Genomic DNA, 25,644 nt, shown 5'->3' on the forward strand with positions numbered 1-25,644 from the left:
AGTGATTAGGCTACATTCTCTAAAAGAAGGACTTATTTATTTTTCCTGCTTAAACGTTGTACATACAAAAAGAAAAGCCAACACGACCATTATTTTTTACAAACTCTCAGTCAAGACTGAGACGAGACTTGCCAGTAAATCTGAATATAGAAAATGTCTACGGACTGGACTCGTACATCTTAACCTCCTAAGGCCCAAGCTGTTTTTTTTACATGCATTTTTTATTTCTCTTTGTTATTTGGGCTTATTAGAACCTGATTAGAATAAAAACTAAGCATCATCTTTTGATAAGATGTACTTTTAGAGAAAAAGTATGTCCACATATGTGGATTCTTGTTCCGAATTTCCATAAAGTGCTGTCCACGCATGTGACCGCTAAGCCCTAGGAGGTTAAGTGTCAACATGTATGCTTTTGGTTATTTTTTTTTAAACCCCTTGCTATTGTGGCATAGGAGTTATTAGAAATGTCCTGTCTCAGATAAAGCGAAAAACAATTCACTGAAAGGGAGAGGACACAGGAATTGAAAGTCTCGTTTTTTCTGTTGAAGGTTGCTTTCGCTTCACGCCAGCTGTATCAAGGTGAACCTTGAACTTTGCTTTGTGAGTTCACAAGCCTTGGTCTTGTGAGCCAATAGAAACCAAAACTGTAGCTTGTGATCAGTTAGTCTCCGTGTGACCAAAAAAGGTTTGTTTCATGCGAGTCCTAAAGCGACAGACACGTTTATGTTAATTTTGTGTCCTGGAGGCGGCCCATCCACCAACATACGCAAGGGTTTTTGGAATAAAAGTAAGTTTTTATCTCTCTGCATGCTCGGATATTCTTGTTAGCAATGTTGGTATCCATCCATCTATCCATATTTAGTGATCGATAAATGCTATACACAAGGATCTCACAATTTGTATATGTACCGTGTATAAAGTATAAGAGTTCTTTGTAGGACCAGATTCTTAAAGCCTGTGTTTCACAGTCTGTGACGGACAAAGATTCGTAGCATCTGTCAAATCTGTTTGTAACAGAGGTGCATGTTCAAGCGCAGAGTCAAGAAGTGTAGAGTGTACACAGAAATGTCCTCTTGGCCTACGCTTTCCTTCTCCAGCTCTTCTCCTTCCCCTCTCCTTGTGGGAATAGAGAATGAAGATCGTAGAAATGAAGGCTGATGAAATATGGATGTGTTTCTGGCTCTCTAATTGGTGGAAATGGTGGATGCCATGTGACTAGGAGTAGGCATTTGGTAATTTTAGGACTTCAGGTTAGCGTTAATTTTATTTCCCGATAGGACAGTTGAGTTTAATATTTACACTGCAAAAAATACAAATCTTAGGAAGTTTATTTGTCTATTTTCAAGTCAAAACATCTAGCCACCCTTATTATAAGACATAATTGCCCAACAAACAAAACCTCATTTAGCTAGAAAGGCTAGTTTTTAGACAGTCCATCTTGAAAATCTTGTATAGACCCTTCCCACTGACGCCACCGGAAGTAAACAGACCCTGCGCCATATTGGAAGACCAACAAACTCGTGATTAGGGGGAAATAACGGCAGCGCGCGGAATTTAAACCCACGAGGCACTTGATTCATCGTAAACCTACAATGGTAAACTTTTGTGCTGTGTTAGGGTGTTCCAACAAAGCTGATGGGAAAGGTGAAAAGAAGTCTTTCTACAGAATACCAGCTGTGACTGAGACACAAGCAAACCAAGGAGCTTTCTGCCAGGAGACAGAGAATAAGTGCATTACTGAGTGTCTCTGAGCAAAGGAGAGCCTGAACGTTGCAACCTCCCTATTGGCTGTTTATTGGTTGTTTGTAAAAATGTATCAATTGTTGCCCTTCATCGCGGGCTCGAGAGACGAGACCTGACGAGTTAGTTCGTTGGTAGCAGAACAAAATGTCTGGACACAAATCGGGTTTTCAGAAAAGGAAAGAAAATAAACGGAGGGTCGAAAATACAAAAAAGGAGGCAGAAAATGCAAAACGAGTTTTAAGGTAGGACAAATGGTTACTTTTCTGAGGCAGCCCGCCGTGGCTGCAGGCTTTCAGTTGTGTCATTGAATGGTTACTTTTCTGAGGCAGCCCGCCGTGGCTGCCTGCAGGCTGATTTATTATAGCCCATTTAGTTAAAATAGTTGATCTAAAATGTTTATAGTTATGTGATGGTTGTCCTCAGTGTTCGAACTATGCCGATATTTTCGGGGGGTCCCTTTTTTTCCCTTGGGGGGGTGCTTGCGCTTGTCTCGGAGCGCGGATCTCCAAACACATGAGAAGCCTATCTTACGCACATATCACGCGGACTCCACACACGCATCACGTCTGAAGTCATAACTCATCAGGGGAAATCGTGTCCGCATTGGCATGTTCAAAAAACAACCTCGCGTCAACAATGATACCACACGCAAGAACCAAAAAAACAGTCAGGCTACTCAACAACCAACCTGGCAGCAGCAGTCGTTGTCATATCGGTTTATTTTATCTTTGATGTAAACACAACACTTCGGATATGCAAATGCTTCCCATTACACACGATTGCTGTGTCAATAAACATCATTTTGCCAATATTTTAGAGACCCCCCAACATTTCCCAAATCATGTTTTCAAGGGATCTCATGTCTGTTTCAGGGGATCTCAGATCCCTCGAGTACCCCGTAGTTCGAACACTGGTTGTCCTGATTTAGACTGGTGGGGTTTTTTTTGGGGGGGTTGCGCGATGTTGCACCCGGGTCCAGATTAGGGCAGAACCGGCCCTGGCTACATTTCAGGTGTAGTTTGTTTTATGTATGTATGTACTTGCATAGATGTGTACTTGGTCTTCCAATATGGCGACTACCGAAATCTCGCGGCGCGGTGACGTCATGCGGGAACCCTCTATAGACAAAATGTCTTGAAAAAGTCTTATTTGGAGCACCTTTGAAAATAAAACAAGTTGTTGTTTTTTTAAACAAGTAAGTACATTTTGGACATTTGTCAAATGCGGTTCATCTTGTTTCAAGAAAAAAAAAAACAAAGTATGCTTGCTTTGGGAATAAATGAACTTTACTGAAATCTTTGAATCTTTCATTACAATTCAACTCCACCTTACATATCCTAAGTTTACTGCGACTGTTTTCTCAGTCATTCAGAGTGAGGTCTTTCTAGATGCTGTACATACTCTAGACCAGACAAGTGCCTTCAAAAAGGCTATGAGTGAGTGGAGGGCGTTTTAGTGAGGTCTTTTTGGAATGCTGTGAGTTAAGTTCAGTGTTTTTTTTTTTGGTTGGTTGGTTGGTTGGTTGGTTGGGTTTTTTTTTTGTGCCTGATCTTGTAAACCCCTCGTACACATGAATAGTCAGTGCCCCCAAAATGCACTGTTGCTTTGGCGTTGTGTAAGCACTGTAAGTCAAAATGCGTAGACTTTTTTTTATTTTATTTATTTATTTTTTTTGGTGCCTGAGGTCCTGGGGAAGTGGAATCTTAAGAGATGTTTTAATGTTGAAATGGGGAAAAAAAACTTGTTGCAATGCTACACGTGCCGTCAACTTGATTCAAGATAGTCTCTGGTCTCATATCTAGAGTATTTTACTAATTACAGGTCACAAAAGGAGAATCTTTTAAGCTAGCAATGCTTAGTTGTAGAATTTAACAATCCTAATATTAGTATATTTATCTTAAATTCAGTTTTTACTGCTAAGACTTTGTCATGAATTTAAGTGAAATACCCTTAAAATGAAATAAATAAAAATGACTTGAATGGCTAAATGTAAGAAGTACGATCTTGTTATAAGAACTATTTTGATTATTTTGAGTTAATCAGATCTCGCATAATAAGTTCCCCAATCTTATTTTGGAATTATTTCATCTAAAAACAGGTTAGATTTTTCATCTTACTTGAAGAAATCTTACCAAGTCAAATTTGACTAGTTCCATTGGCAGATTTTTTTCACCTGATTCAAGCAAATATATGCTTTGTTTTAATCTTTTATTTCTTATTTTTGAAAGGCCATTTTTTGCAGTGTAGATCAGCTGAATGTAAAAGTAGGAAGGAATTTAAATATTGCATGGGGTGCTAGAAAAATAATCAATGCAGGCAGTGTGATGCAGCTTCAAGTGAGGGAGGAAGAAGGGATTAAATTTCAAGGTAAATTTGTCGGCCTTTTATTGCTGTACTTGATGTACAAGGAATATCTCACACACATTAGAGATTCTCTACTGATTAGAGGTCAGGAATAAATGTGTTTATTAATGGACGCGAAGTCCAAGGTATTTCCTGTGGGGGTCAGCGTGTTTGTTGGAGTTCCTGCAGAAGCTAAACTGCAAACAGCAGGTGAACGTTAACTGACCCTTGAGCATATAGTGCTGATGGTGCAGGTATCCGAGATGGAAAGAGAGATCTTCCATTTCTTGTTGCCATCGCAAAGAAAACCATGATAAAGCTTGCTGAAAAATGAATGCAGCTCATCCCAGCCTTAAGAGAGGCTGTTGATGGACTTGGTGTTTAAGGGACTTGGTATGCTGCTCAAGAGGGATTACTCCACACTATTTCTGTTCATAGATCATTCCCAAATTACAACTTGGTGCTCAGACACTGTGCCAAGGAATCATCTGGAACCATCTGACAGAGCTGAGAAAGCTGTCTGGCTTTGCCTGGTGATTGTAAAGCAACAGTTCAGGCAAAAATAGAATTTAACCCATTCGTAGTTGATCAGCTGAGACATGGGAAATAGTTAGCAGCAGAAGGAGGTTATGGTTTTTGGTGCTGTCTGTTTGTCTGACTTTAAGCAGGATTGCGCAAAACCAACTGACATGATTTCCGTTAAACTTGGTGGAAAGGTGTAGCATGGACCAAGGAAGAACCCATTACATTTTGGAGCAGATCCACAAATTTAGTTTCTTTTGCTAGCGTTCTGAGATATGGCATTTGGCCTTGGTGGAAGTCTGCGTTCAATGATGCCATACATCTTAAAGCCAGGAAATTTTGAAATTACGGGGTTATGAAATGTCATCACTATACATTAATACAAGATGTTCTAGATGAAAAAAAATTAAGCTGACTTTAGCTTAAAAACATGCTAAAGTTGTAACATCAGTCCGTTGGACCATTTCCCCGGGCGCGGCCATACTGGATTAGCCAGATACATGGATGTATTAAGAGATGAAAACAAGGCTGGCGCTGCGGGACATAGGATTCTGCACAACAACATATTGTGTCACGCATCAAACGGATGGAAGTTAAGCAGGTAAAAAAAAATTCTTTAAATAAACGGGCAATAAACTAGCCACAGGCGGCACGGTGGTGTAGTGGTTAGCACTGTCACCTCACAGCAAGGTGGTCCTGGGTTTGAACCCAGCAGCCAGCGAGGGCCTTTCTGTATGGAGTTTGCATGTTCTCCCCGTATCCGTGTGGGTTTCCTCCGGGTGCTCCGGTTTTCCCCACAGTCCAAAGACATGCAGGTTAGGTTAACTGGTGACTCTAAATTGACCGTAGGTGTGAATGTGAGTGTGAATGGTTGTTTGTCTCTGTGTCAGCCCTGCGATAACCTGGCGACTTGTCCAGGGTGTACCCCGCCTCTCGCCCATAGTCAGCTGGGATAGGCTCCAGCTTGCCTGCAACCCTGTAGAACAGGATAAGCAGCTACAGATAATGGATGGATGGATAAACTAGCCACTACTTTATTTTGATTCCTTTTCTAATACTGCGTTGACATAATTTTTGTGGAGAAATGCAAACAAATTGACCAAGAAGTCGCACTAGACCATATTATCATATTATAGTATAGTTGTCACAACAGAAGGACTCTCAGGCGTGCTCTGGACAGCGCACCCTCCGAACTGACTCGCACGCGCCACGAATGATACACACCTGCACGGGGTTAAGGTGCAATCAGCATGCCTAAATAAGGACTCAGAATGCAGACGTTCACGAGATATGCCTGCCGATTTGGACCGTTTGCCTGTTTGCACTTTTCTTTATAATAAAGATCTTCTGCACTTACATCCGTCTCCAACCTTCCCTGACAGAATACTTCACCCCGCTGACACTAGTATAGCATGCACTTGTACACCTCTGCTATGCTCGCGGAAGAAGAAATCACGTACGATGGAGTTATGGCAGCCTCCCTGGCAAAAAATAGTCCCGTCTATTTTCATCACTTTAGTGGGTATATCATTAAGAAAAAAATCAACATGCAGCTTTTTTTTTTATAAAGGACAGACATAAAGACTGACTTTTAGCTCACTTTATTTATTTGCGAGATACTTTCTTTAAAACCCAGTCTATTACAGTAAAGTTCAATAGTGACAAAACATAGCCAATGTAGAAATACGATGACTCCCTATCACAAGGCGTTATTCACGGGTACCAGTAATCCTCTTCGATACACACACGTAAGCACATAATTATAATAATTTTGGAAATGTATCCAGACATATAAAGTGGTTGTGGTTGTAGAGTTTCATATCGTAGAAGAGTCGACGATTATACTAGACGGAGGTCTGCGCTCTCCAACTTCCCTTCTAGTTAATATATAAAATGGGACTTGCATAGGACTGGAGCACTGGATTTAGCTCACTTTTGCAGTGTGAGGGTTTGCACTAAGAGCATTGCAAAAAACGCGCATCTCATGCCAGCTTGCAATCTTTTACAAGAACAGCTCGTTGTTTTGTAGGTATGCATCCAAAAAGCACTATTCTATGCAACTTGAGCGTTTGCATGAAAGGAGAACAATGCACAGCAAAAGGATGAAACTAGTGACCATTTTGCAAACCAGTATACACGAAAGCAGTGTGTGGAAATTTTTCGATTTAAAAGCAAAACTGTCATTCTGAACCGCTCCCCCCAAACAAGCGCAGAATTTGTTTGAGTGTGGACTCGAGTATTCGGGCCAAGTAGGAAAACGCCCTTAGTTACAAATTGCATTAGTGGGTTCAAGGAAAATGTGATGATTCTGAATGAGCTCAATTACCATTGTAAAGGAATCCAGTTCAAAATATGACAGTCAAACATCGTGTACCAAACATGTCCAGGCTGATCAGCAAAATTAGCAGTTAAAAAGAAAAACGGTGCATACAGTATATTTAACTTTTGGCAGGATTATTCCTTTAGGGAACTTTAAATCAACGCACAAACACTTAATTCTGTCAGTGTAGCGAAGACGTGAAACTTTTAATTACTCCAGAACTTCCTTCAGCGAGTTTATTGAAGTGTGTGCCGATTTGCATTTGTGGCTTTTGTGTGTGTATAGGGGCTGCACAGAGGAATACGAGATGAAGACGCAGGACCAGAAAGGCGATGCAGAGCCAATGGCAGCGAGTTACCGTTCCAGCCAGCAGCGAGGTCCAGCGTGGCGTTGGGACAGCCCTCCTACCGCCCCATCAGCACAGCGCTGGACTCCTGTGGGGCCTCCGTCAGGTCCCAGCCGCACACACAAGGGCCTGGTGCCTGTCCCGTACAGAGAGCCACAGCACATTCCTGCTAAAAGGTCAGACATTCCACTTATTGAAAGTTTCAACAATGTCGTGTCGTATTCACCCCCACCCCTTGAACTTTTTTCCGACATTTTGTAGTGTTACAATGTGAAATTCTAACAGACTTGATTTGTCATGAATCAACACAAATTAACCCATAATATTGAAGTTGGGGGGAAAATCCATATGCTTTACTAAATTATCTACAAATAAAACGTGCATATATTTGTGGTTGCATAAGCTTCCATTACTGTTGGTTAGCTCTAGCAAAACATTCGCCATCAGAAGGTGTCACATGATTTCAATATAAATACACCTCTTCCTAGAAGTTTGTTAGAGAATTTACCTAAACAAACAGCATCATGAAGACCAAGGAGCTATCAAAAAGTATCAGTCAGAGTTTGGTTATTAACCATCTGGGGTCCACAGCTTTGCCTGCAAAGCTCTGCAGGTTTAGAATGAGTAGGTCATGTATTTGGACAAAATAGCTTCGAGTTTTTATCATAAGAGCATGATAATCATATTGACAAATTTTACACTTTCCTATGTGCCCACTGCCAAATAATATATTTTTTTAATTACCTAAATTAGATGAAACGTAAAACTTGTCGGGGCGGCACAGTGGTGTAGTGGTTAACGCTGTCGCCTCACAGCAAGAAGGTCTGGGTTCGAGCCCCGTGGCCGGCGAGGGCCTTTCTGTGTGGAGTTTGCATGTTCTCCCCGTGTCTGCGTTAGGGATGGCGAAAACTAAAAAAAAATCTTGACCGACCACCGAGCCTCATTAGCCGGTTAACCTATGAGTTTAACAGGGATGCAAATGGCGCGCCTTTTGGCGGATGCCGCCTTTTTCACGGCTGAATCTTGCAGATCCGATTTTTTTTGGGGGGGGGGGGGGGGGGGGGGCGTTGGAGTGTCTGAATAATTTCAACGGCATTTGCTTATTTAGTAATTTTAATACAGAATTTACTCTGATGAAATTATTCAGACACTCCAACGCCCCCCCTAAAAAAAAAATCGGATCTGCACGATTCAGCCGTGAAAAAGTCGGCATCTGCGCCTTTAGTTTGTGTGGAGAGATATGATCTGCAATAACATGCATTGTTGGCTATAGACCGAAACATACTTTCAGAATGCACTGGCCAAGGCAGGACTAAACTCCATGTGCCTTCTAATAATAATTTAAAAAAAAAAAAACAGAATAGTAATTTGTAAGCTAAAAAGCCTGTGTCTACACTTTTCTCTCGCCGAGTGGCAGCTGTTTTCACCTGGGGTGGGAGGGCGGGACATGACTGAATGGGTGTTTCTGATTTGTCAGCTGTCTTCAACTGGGGCGGGAGGGCGGGACATGACTGAATGGGTGTTTCTGATTTGTCAGCTGTCGTCCTTACACCGCATGGCATGCCCCAAGCGTTTACAACACAGAATTCCAGGTTCTCCGCTCCAAAATCGGCAGCTTCAAAACGATTTTTTTTTTTTTTTTAACCGACAGCCAAAAAAAATTAACCGGTTGACGTTGATTCGGTCAACCACCGGTCAAACGGTCATCGGTTAACATCCCTAGTCCGCGTGGGTTTCCTCCGGGTGCTCCGGTTTCCCCCACAGTCCAAAGACATGCAGGTTAGGTTAACTGGTGACTCTAAATTGACCGTAGGTGTGAATGTGAGTGTGAATGGTTGTCTGTGTCCATGTGTCAGCCCTGTGATGACCTGGCGACTTGTCCAGGGTGTACCCCGCCTTTCGCCCGTAGTCAGCTGGGATAGGCTCCAGCTTGCCTGCGACCCTGTAGAACAGGATAAAGTGGCTAGAGATAATGAGATGAGGTAAAACTTGTCACCTTAGTCACACCGGAGTCGGAGCACTGAGCGCCCACTTGCGCATTCATAAAAGACTATTCACATGGTAACGGCATGATAATCACTTTCACTCTTTTGGTTTCGATTGGTTTCTCTTTCGCGCTGAGAACGCCCACCGTAAACAGGATAAAATCTGTCAGCCATAGCTTAGGCTACCTGTTTGGAGGTAAAACTTGTTGCAAGATGGAACACGGATTTTATGCACTTCGGATGATTCACGACAGCGATTCAGTTCAATCTTGAGAACTGCAATGCTGATGATGAACGGTGTCATTTTGAACTTCGACTCGATCCACCTGAAAATCAACTCGGGAAAGTGTAAAGATTTATTCTATTCATCATGAGCAGATCGATTGATATGCGTGCGCTCTAGTGCATACACAGGAAAAATGACTGAGCAATTTTTCCACAGTTAAAAGTATTTTGCTCCATTTTGAGTTTAGAGAGTAAAATTTGGAGTGGGAGCAAAATTACAGAGTAATTGTATAACAGAGTTGGTTGTGGCTCTGAACTGAGTAAAATAGTACAAGAGTTCATTTCAAGACACACCGAATAGAGTCAAATACCAAAATAAATTCTCATACCAGATAAATGAAGCTGTTTTAGAACTGTGTTGGAATGTGTGATAAAACATGACCTTACCCGTTGTGACGAACCATTTTGATCACTTGACCTGATGGGATTAAGAGTTGGCAGTTGGACGGGTTTTCACTCTTCTCATTGAATGGAATGGAAATTTTTACCCTTCTCATTAAATACTGCCAACCCTTTATCCCAAAACAATAGGACATACATTTTTTGATGGCCACTTCATTGTACAAATCAATGGAGCCAGATTTAAATTTTTGTGCTTGATACACTCTAAAGACTCACCTCAAATGACCAAAACGGTTCAACAGAATGGGTAAGGTCATGTTTTTTTTTTTCACACGTTCCAACACAGTTCTAAAACTGCTTTTTACAACATCATTTTTTTTTGTTTGTTTGTTTGTCTTTTAAAGTACAATCATGACATGCATAATACTGTACATGGATATTATTGTAGCTGAACTTGTGCTGAATACAAAGAAGTCATATGACTTTGAAAATACTGCTTAGATATGTTGAAATTGACGACAAAATCAGAGCATGCCAAAATCATTAGAGGGCCAGAAAATACCCACATACCCCAGAGAGTTTAAAAAAAAAAAAAAGAATATGCTGAAGTAAAGCACTAAATCCAATTCGTTGCCAAGGGCAACTCTAAAGGAGCCCAAATGGGAGAAGTCCACTTCAGTTCCAGGTTGTAATAGTACAAAATGTGGAAAGGCTCGAGGAGATCATACCCAAGCAGTCACCGGTGGACTAATCTGTAACCTGGGTGCCTGGGACTAACAAGTATGCTCATTTTTGAACAAGTACGTTCAACAATACATCAAGAGAAAATGAAAACAATGGCAAGAATCAAATGATATCTTGTTCTGTCCTGATGGAGCAGTTAAATAAAGCGTGCCAAAGACTTTTACACAGTAGTGTGTGTGTGTGTGTAGGTAAGGTGTTATAAATGTTGCAATGATAAAAATGTGATGAATGGTAATGAAAAGAGATTTATATGTATATAAATAATGAAACTGAGAGTGTGTTCTCTGGTCTATCCATCACCTCGTTGCTTCTCTGCATAACAGCAGATGATGAGAAACAGACAGCGATTCGTCAGCTTTTTGGAAATTCTCATCTCTAAAACATTTGAATGGAAATATACTTTGTGCGTCTCACCACTAAGTATGTCTGTCCTCCCTCAGACCTGTCAGTTACCCTGAGAACCACTACAGCGTGTCTCCAGTCGGGGCAGATCGAAGTCTGCCCTACCGCAACCCCTCAGCCAGTTTCTCCAGCCCGGGATCAGGTCTCAGCCCCGCAGCCTTGAGCGGCCCGTTCGTCCGATACAAACCCTCTCCAGACAGGCAAGTTGTATGAGTGAAAGTGCTGTTTAGAGCGTGTAGCTTTTAATAAATTATAGTATTATACAGTTTCAACCTTGAATCCTGGAAAATATGCATTTACCCATACACAAATTGTGTTAACCCATTTTTCTCTCAAATAAAGAAGAGTCAGGGAGTTTTTTTTTTAAAGCATAGAATTCACAAATACACTAGCATCCATGCTAATGGCATGAAAACATTGACATTTGGACAATTTACTTAAAATATTTTTAATAATAACTTGGTCAATATCTACGGCAGAGCAATAGGGCCAGGGTTTTATATTTTAATTGGAAACTTCTGAGAAAAAAAACTCAGAATTTTTTATATTAAAGTCAAAATTTTTGAGGAAAAAAGTCAAAAGTTTCTAGAAAAAAGTTGAAATTTTCGAGAAAAAAAAGTCACCTTTCGAGAAAAAAGTCGAAATTTTCGAGAAAAAAAGTCAGAAATCTGTAGAAGGCGGGCTTCCATACGGAAGTGACACTCACTCGCGGCCGGTAGACATGAATGGCTGAGACCAGAGACATGGAATTCAGAGTTGTGACACCCGGGGTACAGGAAGTCGGTTGGTGATGTGATTCACGTAGATTCAAATACTTCTAGGCAGCGGCTTTCTGTTTGCTAGAGACTAACACAAATCACAATATTGTGATTCTGTGCCAAGACTGCAAGGATCTCTTTGTTATTAAACCCAATCCCGAAATAACATTTGATTAAGTCATCCATTTCAGCAGCACTAAACACAGTAGTAGCAGACTAAGTCTCCGTCAGCTCTGAATGACCTGGTACCGGTACTTCCTGGTAGCCTAAATTTGTGACTTTTTTCTCGAAAATTTCGAGTTTATTTTCCCAAAACTTTTGATGAAAATTTTGACTTTTTTCTTGAAAATTTCGACTTTTTTCTCAAAATTCTCGACTTTTTTTCTGTGAAAATTTCGACTTTTTTCTCAAAAATTTCGACTTCTTTCTCGAAAATTTTGACTTTTTTCTCGAAATTTTAGACTTTTTTTCTCAAAAGTTTTGAGCTTGTTTCTTGAAATTTTTGACTTTTTTCTTGAAATTTCTGACTTTAATCTCGAAAATTCTGAGTTTTTTTTCTCAGAAATTTAAAAAAATATATGTATTTCTTAGTGGAACTATCACTCTTCCGTAAATATCACTGTTCGTTGATGATATAGAAAAAAAATCCGATAACTTTTCTTATTCCAATGATCTTCGGGAAATTCAGGATGACACAGCTTCCCAGTGAGCATGTGACTTGTGAAACATTCCAAATATTTCATGGGGGTGAATTCAACAAGGTTGGATCAATGGGACAAAACGTACATTTTGCATAAACTATAATGGATGCCTCTTTGGAAAGGACGTTTCAAAAGTGGATTCACATGTTGATGCAAAAATAATTTTAATTGTTTTAAGGATAAAGTATTTTAACGATGATATTTCATGGTAAAATGGAGTTGTAGTGGGATCGGACAGGCAAAAATACAGTTTTGTAAGTGGTGTAGATTTTATAGGCTTTATTAACACTTATTTATGACTTGGGATTTACTCATTTTAGGACCGCAGTTGTCATGAACAGTTTTGCACTCAAGTTTCCATCAATGAACAGTTAATAAATTCAACAAAACAGACTTCATGTTAAAACTATAATGAATTTCCTGGTTACACAGTTATACTTTGTGACTGACTGTATGGGACACTGTTATAGAAGCAAGTTATTTATAATCATGCTATGTCTTATCACCCAAATGAGGATGGGTTCCCATTTGAGTCTGGTTCCTCTCGAGGTTTCTTCCTCATATCGTCCGAGGGAGTTTTTCCTTACCACTGTCGCACTGGGGATAAATTAGGGATAAAATTAGCTCATGTTTAAAGTCTTGAATTTTCTGTAAAGCTGCTTTGTGACAATGTCTGTTGTTAAAAGCGCTATACAAATAAATTTGACTTAAGCCTCGGTCACAACCGGCCGTACGTGCTCCTACGGCCGGTCTACGTGCAAAAAATGCAAGAAACGCACGGAGGGTGCGCGTATGACGTGCTGATTTTCGAGCCGTAGACTGGCCGCAGAGGTTCTTTGTCATGTCAGACAAACTCTACAGGCACTTGCGTTTTTTTCAGGTTGCAAGACAAACTTACGGCCAACGTGCGTCTTTGTTCACGAACAAAAAAAAAACGCAGCAATTTGGGAAACGCCAAAAATCGCACGGCCAAAAAATCGTACGTCCGGTTGTGACCTAGGCTTTATTTAGGAAAAGTTATTTATCTGATGCAGCAGCTGCTGTTTTAAAATAGGTTGTTGACTTTTTTACCTTTACATATGAGGGATGCACATCTCCATCACTGAGGCCAATGCAATACACATCTCAATGTCTTGCAGGGATGAGAGTTTTCCGCTTTTCGGCGGATTTCCGCTTTTTCTGAGCAAAAATCGATGTTATGCCAAATCCGTTGAGATTTTTTTTTCATTGGGGGGGTTGGGGTATGTTCCTTCGTGATACTCAAGTGTACGACGATGTTACATGTTTACATTTTCGCCATCTTTAGTCTCGCTAAGTCTCGCGGTAGAATACGTGTTATCTACAATGTAATTGGCCAAAACATCGCTGGCGAGAGCATGATAGCCAATCATAACAGTTCTTACAAAAGTACCCGCATCTGTTCTATTTTATCGAAACTTGCACATGTTCATCGTCGCTGCGCTTCAAAAATACGTTTCTCTTTCGTATCGGCTTTTTTACTCAAAATGCCGAATACAATTGACAAGCGAGACGAAGCGAAGGTACGTGAAATCGATGCTGGTATATAAAACAGAGAGGGGGCTGACAAGCTCTTGTCTTTGGCCAAAAAGCTGAAGAAGTCGAAATGATTAAATGAAAATGAGAAGTGACTGTGAACTATAAATAATTGTATAAAGTGTACACAGACATTATCCCATAAACTTAGCATTCGTTTGATTTAATACATTGAACATGTATATGATGGTCAGTAAATCTGAATTAATGCTGAGAGTTTTGAAAACTTAAATATTTCAAAAGACTTTGAAATCATATGCAACTAATGAGGACATAGGGTGACTGACCTTTTCTCCCTAAGAAATTTTATTTAATATATAAACATTTTGATAATTAATAAAACTTACGTTTAATGTGAATTTAGTTTGTCATTTTTGTTGATCATAAATTATAAAGACTGTGATTTTATTTTGAATTCAAACAATACTCCTATTGATTTGAAATATATTTTCATGTAAATATATAAAAAAGACAACAGATTTTTTTATCTACTACAGCTCAGATTGCAGGAAAAGTGGTTTGTAAGGCCTCATTTTTCAAAATTTTCCTGGGGGGGTATCCCTCCCAGACCCCCGGCTTCGGGCGCCATCTTGTTTTCTGCTTTTTTGGTGACCACCCACTCTCATCCCTGGTCTTGCCAACAATCTTATGAAGCAACTCCTAACGTGATACGATATGATTCATCTCTATTGCAATGCAGTGCGATTCAAGACGATACAATGCTATGCAAAAGGATATGAAGCTATGCAGTTCCATATGGTAGCTTTTCCTCGTCCAGGATAACCTGTGATTCAGCCCGATGCAAATTTCCTTTTTTGCAGGGGAAAGTTCATGAATATTCATGATGAAAGTGCTACCTGATTGAATGGTTAACGATGAAAATGCTCCCTGATTGGTTGGAGTTATTCACCAGCCAATTGGGTAACACTTATGGCCACCCTGCAAAAAGAAAACTTGCCACCAGAACACGCCTCCGATCTCGTGCAAGACTTGGCCGAGAGACTTGACAAGACTTGGCTAGTGACAGCAGTGGAGATGAGAGAGTGCGCCTGAGTAACAATTTAAAGAGGATGAATCCATCTAAATATAAATGTATTGGTCAAACATTATTAGTCACATTTTCCAAATATTAAAGGCAATGGGCTCTACTAATAATTATATATTAACAAATCAGGTTATACCGATGCAAAAGATGTTAGAAACAATGCCTCTCGAGTTCATCCCAAATTGTAAATTCAGGGCAAATACCTTGTAAACTTTGTCAGATCACTGATGTGATTCAGTGAATCTTACCGTACCTGGAAGATCTACATACTGTACATCTGGCACTGCATACATGAAATCGCCCGAATAGTAGCTAAGTGAAGATGATTGGACTGGTACAGTGGGCTTATTTAATAATGCTACGCACGCATTAAAGTGAATTATCATGAATTACTATACATATAGGACACTTTTTCCATGGAATAAAAACATGTATTTTATTCCCTTCTAGCAGGTTTCATTCATTTGGGTTGATAGCGTGCAGTATTGTTAGCATATCGCTTATCCTACGTGTATTACGTCACTCTACCCAATGGAGAATGAGCGTTGAATACGTTTTGTGATATTGCATGGCTGTCAAGACAACATGACGTCACATGTCGGAGCTGATGTGATATATCCAGCGAGAAAGTTTTCTGCTGCGCATACGCAGAAGCATTTCTTTGTTCACCGGGAAAGAGAAAGATGCATTAAACACCCGAAAGGCTACCAAATATATATTGCAATATAATGTGCAATACCTCTTCTGCTGGACTTTTTTATTTATTTTAATATTTGTATATGTAAATACTTAATTTATCTAGAAGTTTTCTCTATTTTCTATTCTTTGTTTATCCTGTAATGATGCTACTGGAATTTTAATTTTTCCTGAGGGAACCCTCCCAAAGGGATCAATAAAGTTCTATCTAATCTAATCTAAAACTTCATTAGATATTCTTCATGCATATTTAGAAGAGAAGAACAAACCAATGGACTTTGAAAAACTGGAAGAGAGATTGTGTATGTATAATAATAATAATAATAATTATTATTATTATTATTATCATCTCATCTCATCATCTGTAGCCGCTTTATCCTGTTCTACAGGGTCGCAGGCAAGCTGGAGCCTATCCCAGCTGACTACGGGCGAAAGGCGGGGTACACCCTGGACAAGTCGCCAGGTCATCACAGGGCTGACACATAGACACAGACAACCATTCACACTCACATTCACACCTACGCTCAATTTAGAGTCACCAGTTAACCTAACCTGCATGTCTTTGGACTGTGGGGGAAACCGGAGCACCCGGAGGAAACCCACGCGGACACGGAGAGAACATGCAAACTCCACACAGAAAGGCCCTCGCCGGCCACGGGGCTCGAACCCGGACCTTCTTGCTGTGAGGCGACAGCGCTAACCACTACACCACCGTGCCGCCCCATTATTATTATTATTATTATTATTATTATTATTATTATGTGTTGGGCGGCACGGTGGTGTAGTGGTTAGCGCTGTCGCCTCACAGCAAGAAGGTCCTGGGTTCGAGCCCCGGGGCCGGCGAGGGCCTTTCTGTGTGGAGTTTGCATGTTCTCCCCGTGTCCGCGTGGGTTTCCTCCGGGTGCTCCGGTTTCCCCCACAGTCCAAAGACATGCAGGTTAGGTTAACTGGTGACTTTAAATTGACCGTAGGTGTGAATGTGAGTGTGAATGGTTGTCTGTGTCTATGTGTCAGCCCTGTGATGACCTGGCGACTTGTCCAGGGTGTACCCCGCCTTTCGCCCGTAGTCAGCTGGGATAGGCTCCAGCTTGCCTGCGACCCTGTAGAAGGATAAAGCGGCTAGAGATAATGAGATGAGATTATTATGTGTTGTCAGGCAAAACAAACCTCGCCCAGTAGCACTTAGGATGAATATGAAGGAAGATATCGCAACAAAAAAATAGGTACCCTATGGGTACATGTGGCTGCTGCTTATAAATAAAATTGTTTTCTGATCCCATGTCCATACAGTAAATATAGCATATATATATATTTACTCTGAGGCAGTAGCCACAAAAATGAAGCGTAATCCAAAAATGAATAATTTAAAAATCACAGAAGTAAAAAATATACCAAGTGTCTGTACTTTTATATTATTCTACTCTTACCTCTTACATTTTTCAAAATTGTAACCTCCGAAACGAGGCTGACATACACACGCTGTCGCCATGACCCAAACTCTTATTTCCCGGAAATGGCCCGGTGCTAGAGCTCAGTGGAACACGCTTTCCCTCTGTAATAAGCATAAACATGTCTAAAAGCGATTTCTTTAGTCCATTTATTTCAAATGGTGAACCGAATTGTATACACTCACCGGCCATTTTAATCGGAACACGTGTATGCGTAGTGCGCGATCGTTACACTCTTACGTATGAGTGTATGAAGCAGTAGCCACAAAAACCTTGACCGGATGACCCCCAAAATGTTGGCGGTTCTATTTGAGACCAATGCCCATCTATCCTGAAATTTTCATGTAGGTTGGTCCAGCCGTTTTCCCGTAATATCGTTAACAACAAAGAAACGAACAAACAAAGAAACCCGACCGAAAACAATACCTCATTCCCTGGTGGACTCCGTCCCGGGTGAGGTGGTGGTAATAATAATAATAATAATAATAATGGCTGGTATATCAGATATATTCCATTCAACTCGTCTTCGACTCGTTCAGTATCATGCTAGCTGAATGTAATATATCTGATATACCACTCAACACCAGCCAATGTTATTTTATTATACACAACTCTGTTTGATTCAGATGGTTGGACTTGGAGAAGCAGTTTTCTGTCTGAAAAATGACTATGAAACTGAAGCCAAACCGGTAGTGAGGTGCGTTGGCGTTAGAAGTGTGTAAGGCATGCCAGGGCACACACACAGCTGATTAATCCTTCAACTTGTAACCCTATCATGAACACATGCGTTGGTGTGTGTGGGTTTTGGGGAGGTCAAGGCTTGTACAGACACATCTGCTCTCTGCGTGTGTGTGTGTGTGTGTGTGTGTGTGTGTGTGTGTGTGTGTGTGTGTGTGTGAGAGAGAGAGCACACCTATTGTGAAATGCCCTGCTGAACCGGAGTAGCACGTTCTCTGTGATCTAAATGCAGTCAGTGTGTGACTCAGTTTATGAATTACACCCTTTACCGTTTGTGGTTTGTTTTTTGTTTTTAATGTGTCACTGTTGATCTGGGTTTTTTATGTTATTGATGTATATGTACTTGCATTGTTTACTTAATTTATTCTTTTTTTTCCATGCATTATATAAAGTTATTCGCTGATTAGCATGCCTTTTTTTTTTTTTTTTTTTAATTGGTGTCCACATACATACATAGCACGCCTCAGGTTATTTACAGAAGGAGCTCGGCAGGAGAGCAATGCAACACACAGAGTGTACTTCTGACCCAGATTTCAGTCTTCTAAAGTAATGTTCTGTTTCTTTGTCCTTTCGTTTGTGACGCTAACATGGTAGCTTGCCCACATACGGTACCTGCATAGTGCATACACAACCTGAAGAGTGTTCCTCGAGCAGAATTCAGTAGAGTTGAAAGGAGATTGGGTTTCAAGTTCAGACAATTAGTTCAACTAATTAATGCTTTGCTGCACTTAAATATGACACCAGGCGTAACCTCAGTAACCAACAGGAAACCTTTTGGCTCCGGGGACGTTTGGTCTCTGCCAAGATATACCGGTAAAAACAAGCTCATATACTGAGGTTTCATTTCCAAACATCTGGATTTACTGAGTGCGTGCTGCATTAATGCTTCAAACTCTCTCTTTAGGACAAACAAGAAACGGTCATTTAGGTTGACGTTAAACCTTGGTGTGCATCTTTGCTAGGCTAAAAATTTAGACCGAAAGCATGAAGCTGGGCGATGTGTGTGTCATCAGCGTGTGTCATTCTTTTGTTCCCTCGAGCTGCTCGCATCAGGTTCAAGTCCTCGATGAGAATTTTAACTGCCTGAAGACATAGCACCTGAACCTCGTTTAACCCGTGATATACAAATATTTCTCTTTTTGGCTTTTAACATAAATCCGTGTACGTCCTGGTTGTGGTCTTTACACGTCGAAGATCAAAATTGTGTTTGTTTGCCAGCAAAAATGCATATGATCAGTTCTTACATCAGCTATATGCTTGGAATATATTCTACCTTGCTTGTCAGTTGGATTGGATAAAAGCATCTGCCACACAAATAGCCCAAGAGCATTAGCTCAAAATTGAGTCCAACCTGGAACAAATTAGTAACAAGCTGAATTTTTCAGAATATGTTCAGAATACCCGTAGGAATAACATACTAAAAGTCCCCGGGAATCCACCTTGTGCTCTCTGAGAAATTCAAGATGGCGTCCAAAATGGCCGCCGATTGGAGATTTTTCAATATCTCAGGGATAAAACATAATATAAATGCAATTAAAATGTTAAATGATATGTTCTCTCATACAAGCAATGCAAATTCACCATTGTCACACTGTTAAAATTAAAATTAACCAAGATTACAAGGTCATTAATGTGGAAATTACATGGAATTTGATGGTTGACATGATTGACAGATTAGCTTAGTAGGCTACCTACATACATGAACATAATGTAAGACAACAATTAGACATCAATTTCCTTAATATTTAGTGCATCTTTAAGCTTTGATAATAATATTAAAGGGAAATTAAATTTGAGAACTCTATCTTCTAAAACTACAATGGCAAGCTGTTTCAGTACACTTCTTCAACATTCCGGCGACTTTCATGACAAAAAGGTCTGCCTCAATAAAAGCTCTTGCTTATAAACAATGAGTAGACTTAAACACTTCTCAGTGCCTCAGTTGTAATGCTTGGGCCTTTGTTGTACCATCAGTGAAGTAGGGAATTTATTCACGCTTGTTTAAGGGTGGAAAAAAATGAATCTTTGAGTTTCTAGCGCCAGTCTTTACTACTAGCAATGCCAGTGTGTTCGGACAAAAAATGACTAAACTCAGCATGACCTTTTAAAAATGACTGAACTCAGCATGACCTTTTAACATGCCATTTTTCATTTTACACCACCAATTTACTTTAATTAATATTAATGAAAATAAGTGCTCCGACCCCTAGTAATTGTGTTTGTTGTTTTGTGAACAGAATAGGATGATACGGAGTGAACGAGTCACCAATGGATCCACACTATACACAAATATACTGTTATAATAATGTGTACATTGTTATTATATAATGTTAATACACAATGTAATTAATACACACATGTTGGAATTTACTCTCCTACCCTACAAAACATATATTCTGACCTTTTAATTGCATTAATATTTTGTTTTGGGCCTGAGATATGGGCAGATCTTAGTCTGGTTAACACCAGACCATATCACAAGTGAAATATGGTCTGGAATCCGCCTACTGAATTTCTCGTAGGGGAGGTGTGGTTTACGATTGTCAACGGCCATTTATTGGACGTTGCGAATGTCTATCATTTGGCGTATACGTAGCCCATGGCCAATCATGGCAGTTGTACCCGGTGACGTAGTTAGAGCGGCGAAGAAAGACTGTAACGCCAAACGCTGTTCTTTTTTTAAAACAAACTTTCGCTCTAAACTATTCAGAACAGTGTCTAAAGCTTGATCGAAAGTTTGGTTCGTATCGCTCGCCGCCATGTTAAATGTGATCCGTAAACAGTCCCAAATAAACTACAAGCTTCCGTTTGTCGAGTAGTACGCGTCACCGTCTTTCCACCCCTCCCCACTCTCTGATTGGCTCCCTAACTCAGGCGAGCCTTTAGACCATAGTTTCCATGCTGTCTTTTCAGATCGGAACGATTGTGCAAAGCAGCATGGGATTTCCCAGGCTAGGCAGATCTCCATTTGGCGGCCATTTTGGACGCCATCTTGAATTTCTCAGAGAGCACAAGGGGGATTTCCGGGGACTTTTAGTATGTTATTCCTAAAGGTATTCTGAACATATTCTGAAATTTTCAGCTTGTTACTAATTTGTTCCGGGTATAACCCTATTACTCCTGGGCTAAAATGAATGTAACACTCATGCCATTGTGTGTGTGTACACACGCGCAGGTTCAACTCGGCCCAACGCTCGCTCCAGCCGTATGAAACTCATTTGACTTTTGATGGATCCAGTGGAGACTCCTCATCCGGCTTCACCAGCCAGGAGAGCACGATGGAGCGCAGCAAGACAGGTACGCACATCAGATTCCAGTTTTTCAGCTTGGGTGCAATGGGTTCGTTCTGCCCTCTGGTGGCGAAATGGCGGAACTGCAGCTGCCTGGTAGTTTTGGTTTGCTTTATTCATGCAGATTTTTGACAAACAAAAATCTGAAATTTCGTTTGAGTTTGAAGTTAGGCATGTCAATATTATTTCTAAAAGATGACCCAGTTCTTAACAAACAAAGTAATTAATTAATTTAAAAAAAGCTTGGCTCTACCATTGAAGGCAAAATTCTTTTACTTGTTTTCTTTTACTTTCTCCACTTTTGGGTTGACAGTGCTTTATTTTGCCTTCAGCTGCTTTCTTATCAGGTATCTCTTACCTGTTTGAAAAGCCTGATTGTTTTCTCATCTCATCTCATTATCTGTAGCCGCTTTATCCTGTTCTACAGGGTCGCAGGCAAGCTGGAGCCTATCCCAGCTGACTACGGGCGAAAGGCGGGGTACACCCTGGACAAGTCGCCAGGTCATCACAGGGCTGACACATAGACACAGACAACCATTCACACTCACATTCACACCTACGGTCAATTTAGAGTCACCAGTTAACCTAACCTGCATGTCTTTGGACTGTGGGGGAAACCGGAGCACCCGGAGGAAACCCACGCGGACACGGGGAGAACATGCAAACTCAGCACACAGAACGGCCCTCACCGGCCACGGGGCTCGAACCCGGACCTTCTTGCTGTGAGGCGACAGCGCTAACCCCTACACCACCGTGCCGCCCCTGATTGTTTTCTGTTTGGTTTAATTTGCTTTCACACTGTACAGTACACATGAATTGTATCCAGTGAACAGAATGATGCTGATTTAATTCATATTTAATTTGCCTACAGTAAAATATTTAACAGTGCTTATTTGTGGTGAAATTGTGTGTGGGGGTGGGTCTGGACTCGCTATAAATGACTCAAATTCTCTGCCATGTAGTGATCTGTGTTAATTAATCTTCGTGTGTGTTACAGAGCCCATGTGGCACGTTGCAGCCTCATCTCGGAGTGCGGCGGGGGGTGGAGCTCAGAGGCGACAGGCTCGCCAGGATTTGCAGGGGAAGGACTCGCCAAACCGACACTCAAAGGTGAGAGGGCTTTCATGTTACCATAGAAACCATACTCTGTTTCAGATCTTCAGCCCATTTTCTGTAATAACATACGACTCTTTGCTACTTCTGCACTCGTGTCCGCAAAATGACTGAATGGAAACGAACCATTTATTTTTTACAGTTGCAGAGTCTTTCACTGAACAATAACCCTTTGTCTCTGTCAGGGCGAGACACAGTACTCCAGCCACTCCAGCAGTAACACTCTGTCCAGTAACGCCTCCAGCAGCCACAGTGACGAGCGCTGGTTTGACACCATGGGCACTAGCACCTCTGGTGCCCTCAGTGACCCCTGCGACCCTTGTGACCCCGTGACCGGTGACCCCAACCCCATGGGGAAAGGAGGCTCTAGCGACAGTGGCATCGATGCCTCCACTCTGTACACGCCCACTTCCAGCAGCAAATCAAGCAAACTGAGCCGGAGTCACACAGGGACGCCGCATAAGAGTCTTCACTCTTCAGCCACGTACGGCGGCCTGCACGAGCTCTCTGCCCCTACAGCCAGAGTCGGGGAGGGGCTCCGACGAGAGTCATCACCCATCATGACCGCCTCAGCCAATCAGAGCAGGAGTTACCTCACACGCACCTTCCCTCCCCCTGGCTCAGCCAGCACGGACAACTTCAAACCAAGGTGAGCACGAAGAACCGTTAAATCTTTGTGTCGGTACATGGCTCATGTCATACTCAGCCATACGCTGATACTGTAACAACCAGATGAGCAAATTAGATTTAGGCACGTGTCATTTCCAATATAAACTGTTTTGCTGCAATGTCATATGGAGTAGAAGATAAGTCTGGTAAAAGTTGGGGGCGTCGTGGCTCAGGTGGATAAGGCGCCATACCATAAATCCGGGGACCCGGGTTCGATTCCGACCCGAGGTCATTTCCCGATCCCTCCCCGTCTCTCTCTCCCACTCATTTCCTGTCTCTACACTGTCCTATCCAATAAAGGTGAAAAAAGCCCAAAAAATATCTTTAAAAAAAAAAAATCTGGTAAAAGTTAAGCAAAGTGCACAACGGTTCTAGAAGAACAGGATGTCCTTCAGCTGTGCTCCGGAGGCTGAAGGAGGTGAAAAACTGTAGATGTTTGAAAAGGTTGAAACAAGGTGTGTGTGTGTGTGTGTGTGTGTAGAGCCTGCTACACCCCTCAAGGCTTCAAGACCCCCACTGTGCCTGATAAGCCCCGGTCTTTCCGAGCCTCCACGGCCACGCCCACTTCAGGTTCAGGCCAGCTGTCCACCTCCGCCCCCAAATCATTTTATGGTAAAAACAAGCAGGGTGCATGGCAGCAGGAAGACAGCAGCACAGCCACTATGACCTCAACCTCCAGCAGCACAGACAGCAATAGCAACAAGTACGTATGTGTGTGTGTAAAATGATTTTTGTTGTGAGAGGGTATTACTGGTTAGTTGTTGACTGTGTGTGCGCGCGCGTGTGCAGGCAGGTGGACTTGAACAGTAAGAATGTGTTTGGTCAGCCGCGTCTGAGAGCCTCTCTTAGGGACCTGCGTTCTCCTCGCCGTCCCGCACAAAAGAGCACCATTGAGGATGACTTGAAGAAACTCATCATCATGGACACACCAGCCGACACACCACAAGAAACCGTGAGTGTGCACACACAAGCACGCACACGTGAAAAGGTATGGTGCGGTATTGCCTCACTGATCATGTTGTGCCACCTCTGACATAAACTTAGTAACCGTATGTTGGCTAAGTGCAGTCTTTTTCAAAATGTATCCATTTTAACAATCGGTACCATTCAGTATGCTAAGCTCCACCCCCAATAGTTCCTGATTTGCAAAGATCAGAGCCTAATCTAGGGCGCGTAATACGCGATAATACGCGTTTTTTATCTCTGTCGCACATCCACTTTTTGGGCGCAAGAGTGATATCGCGTATCTATTCATTTTGTCGCGCATTTATAAGTAGAGAGCGTGTAGTCGCGTTTTACTGAATCTTGTGCGCATCAATTTGTCAGCACCCTCTAGCAAGCACTGCGGTAAATATAGCGTTGTTTACACACCAATCGGAAAATATCGGAAAGGACTGAAGTATTCCGAATGGCTTACCGTATTTTCTGGACTATAAGCCGCTACTTTTTTTCCTAGGTTTTGAACCATGCGGCTTATACAAAGGTGCAGCTATTCTGTGGATTTTTCTTCCACCACTAGGGGCGCTCTAACCGGAAGTAGAATCAAAAATAAGATGGACGAAAAATCAATGCAAAGAAGAATTAGCAGATCTTTAGCAGATAGAACACGCACGACAAATTACTAACTGGTAATTATTTTCAAATCCAGCGAAGATGATTAAAGTGACTTGTGGTTTCAAACACAGGAGAAATGAAGGTAAATAAATACCGGTTATTTTCTCTTGGTTCTGTTCCGTTTTAATCAGCAAAGTTGCTGCCGTGTTAAAAGGCACTGTTCGGAAAGAATCTGTTCAGGTACATACATGTACATTTACAGTACAAAATCGTTCTGTACATGCAGTAAATATCTAATTTTTCAACATAGATATCTGCGGCTTATAGCCCGGTGCGGCTTGTATATCTTTTTTTAAATTTTTTTTTTAAAATAGAGCGGATGCGGCTTATATACAGGTGCGCTCTATAGTCCAGAAAATACGGTATTTAGCGGGTAAAACAGTTTTGTGAACTATTATATCATTGGTCACTGAACCGGAAGACAGTGTATCTCAACCAATCGTGTGAAGTGTTTTTAAAATACCCAAAAGCACATGGCATATCGTTCTGTCTCATCCAAACATAACATTCAGACCCTCCAGGATTTCGCGATTTGCAACATCAACGCAAATTCAACCAATCCCCGCGAATTCAGGGCGGCGTTGCAATTCTATCCAATCACCGCAACTTTCCCGCAAATTTGACCAATCGTTGGCGTCGTCTTGCGGTGACATCGACAAACTACCTTCCGCCTTACTTCCGTGTATACGTTCAAGAGAAGCAGCATGTGCGCAGTGTTGCCAGATTGGGCGGCTTTAAGTGCATTTTGGCGGGTTTTGAACATATTTAGGCTGGAAAACGTCAGCAGTATCTGGCAACATTGCACGATGTGCGAGTCAGTGTTTATATCGGCTTAAATTCTGTTACTGAAAGTGTGTTATGTTTACAGTGAAGCACTGTGTGCACTTTTTTTTTACTTAATACAAGAAATTAATGGATGCCAACAGTTTTGCCAAAATTATATTTTATTTTCCATTGTTTAGGCAGCTTCAGCATCATACTGTGAG

General features: G+C 41.4%; 1 protein-coding gene across 4 annotated transcripts in view; it reads left to right on the plus strand.

The window, feature by feature from the left end:
* Positions 1 to 25,644, plus strand: part of sipa1l3 (signal-induced proliferation-associated 1 like 3) — a 330,706-nt gene that overhangs the window by 278,282 nt on the left and 26,780 nt on the right. For all 4 annotated transcript variants that reach the window (XM_060923387.1, XM_060923390.1, XM_060923388.1 and 1 more), the window contains 7 exons: positions 7,214 to 7,450; positions 11,071 to 11,232; positions 21,148 to 21,269; positions 22,260 to 22,372; positions 22,561 to 23,024; positions 23,526 to 23,747; positions 23,834 to 23,996. In XM_060923387.1, coding sequence (XP_060779370.1) covers positions 7,214 to 7,450; positions 11,071 to 11,232; positions 21,148 to 21,269; positions 22,260 to 22,372; positions 22,561 to 23,024; positions 23,526 to 23,747; positions 23,834 to 23,996 — 1,483 coding nt within the window. The remainder of the gene's footprint in view (positions 1 to 7,213; positions 7,451 to 11,070; positions 11,233 to 21,147; positions 21,270 to 22,259; positions 22,373 to 22,560; positions 23,025 to 23,525; positions 23,748 to 23,833; positions 23,997 to 25,644) is intronic.

This window comes from Neoarius graeffei, chromosome 6, assembly GCF_027579695.1.
Source record: "Neoarius graeffei isolate fNeoGra1 chromosome 6, fNeoGra1.pri, whole genome shotgun sequence".
In the NCBI taxonomy this organism is placed as follows: domain Eukaryota; kingdom Metazoa; phylum Chordata; class Actinopteri; order Siluriformes; family Ariidae; genus Neoarius; species Neoarius graeffei.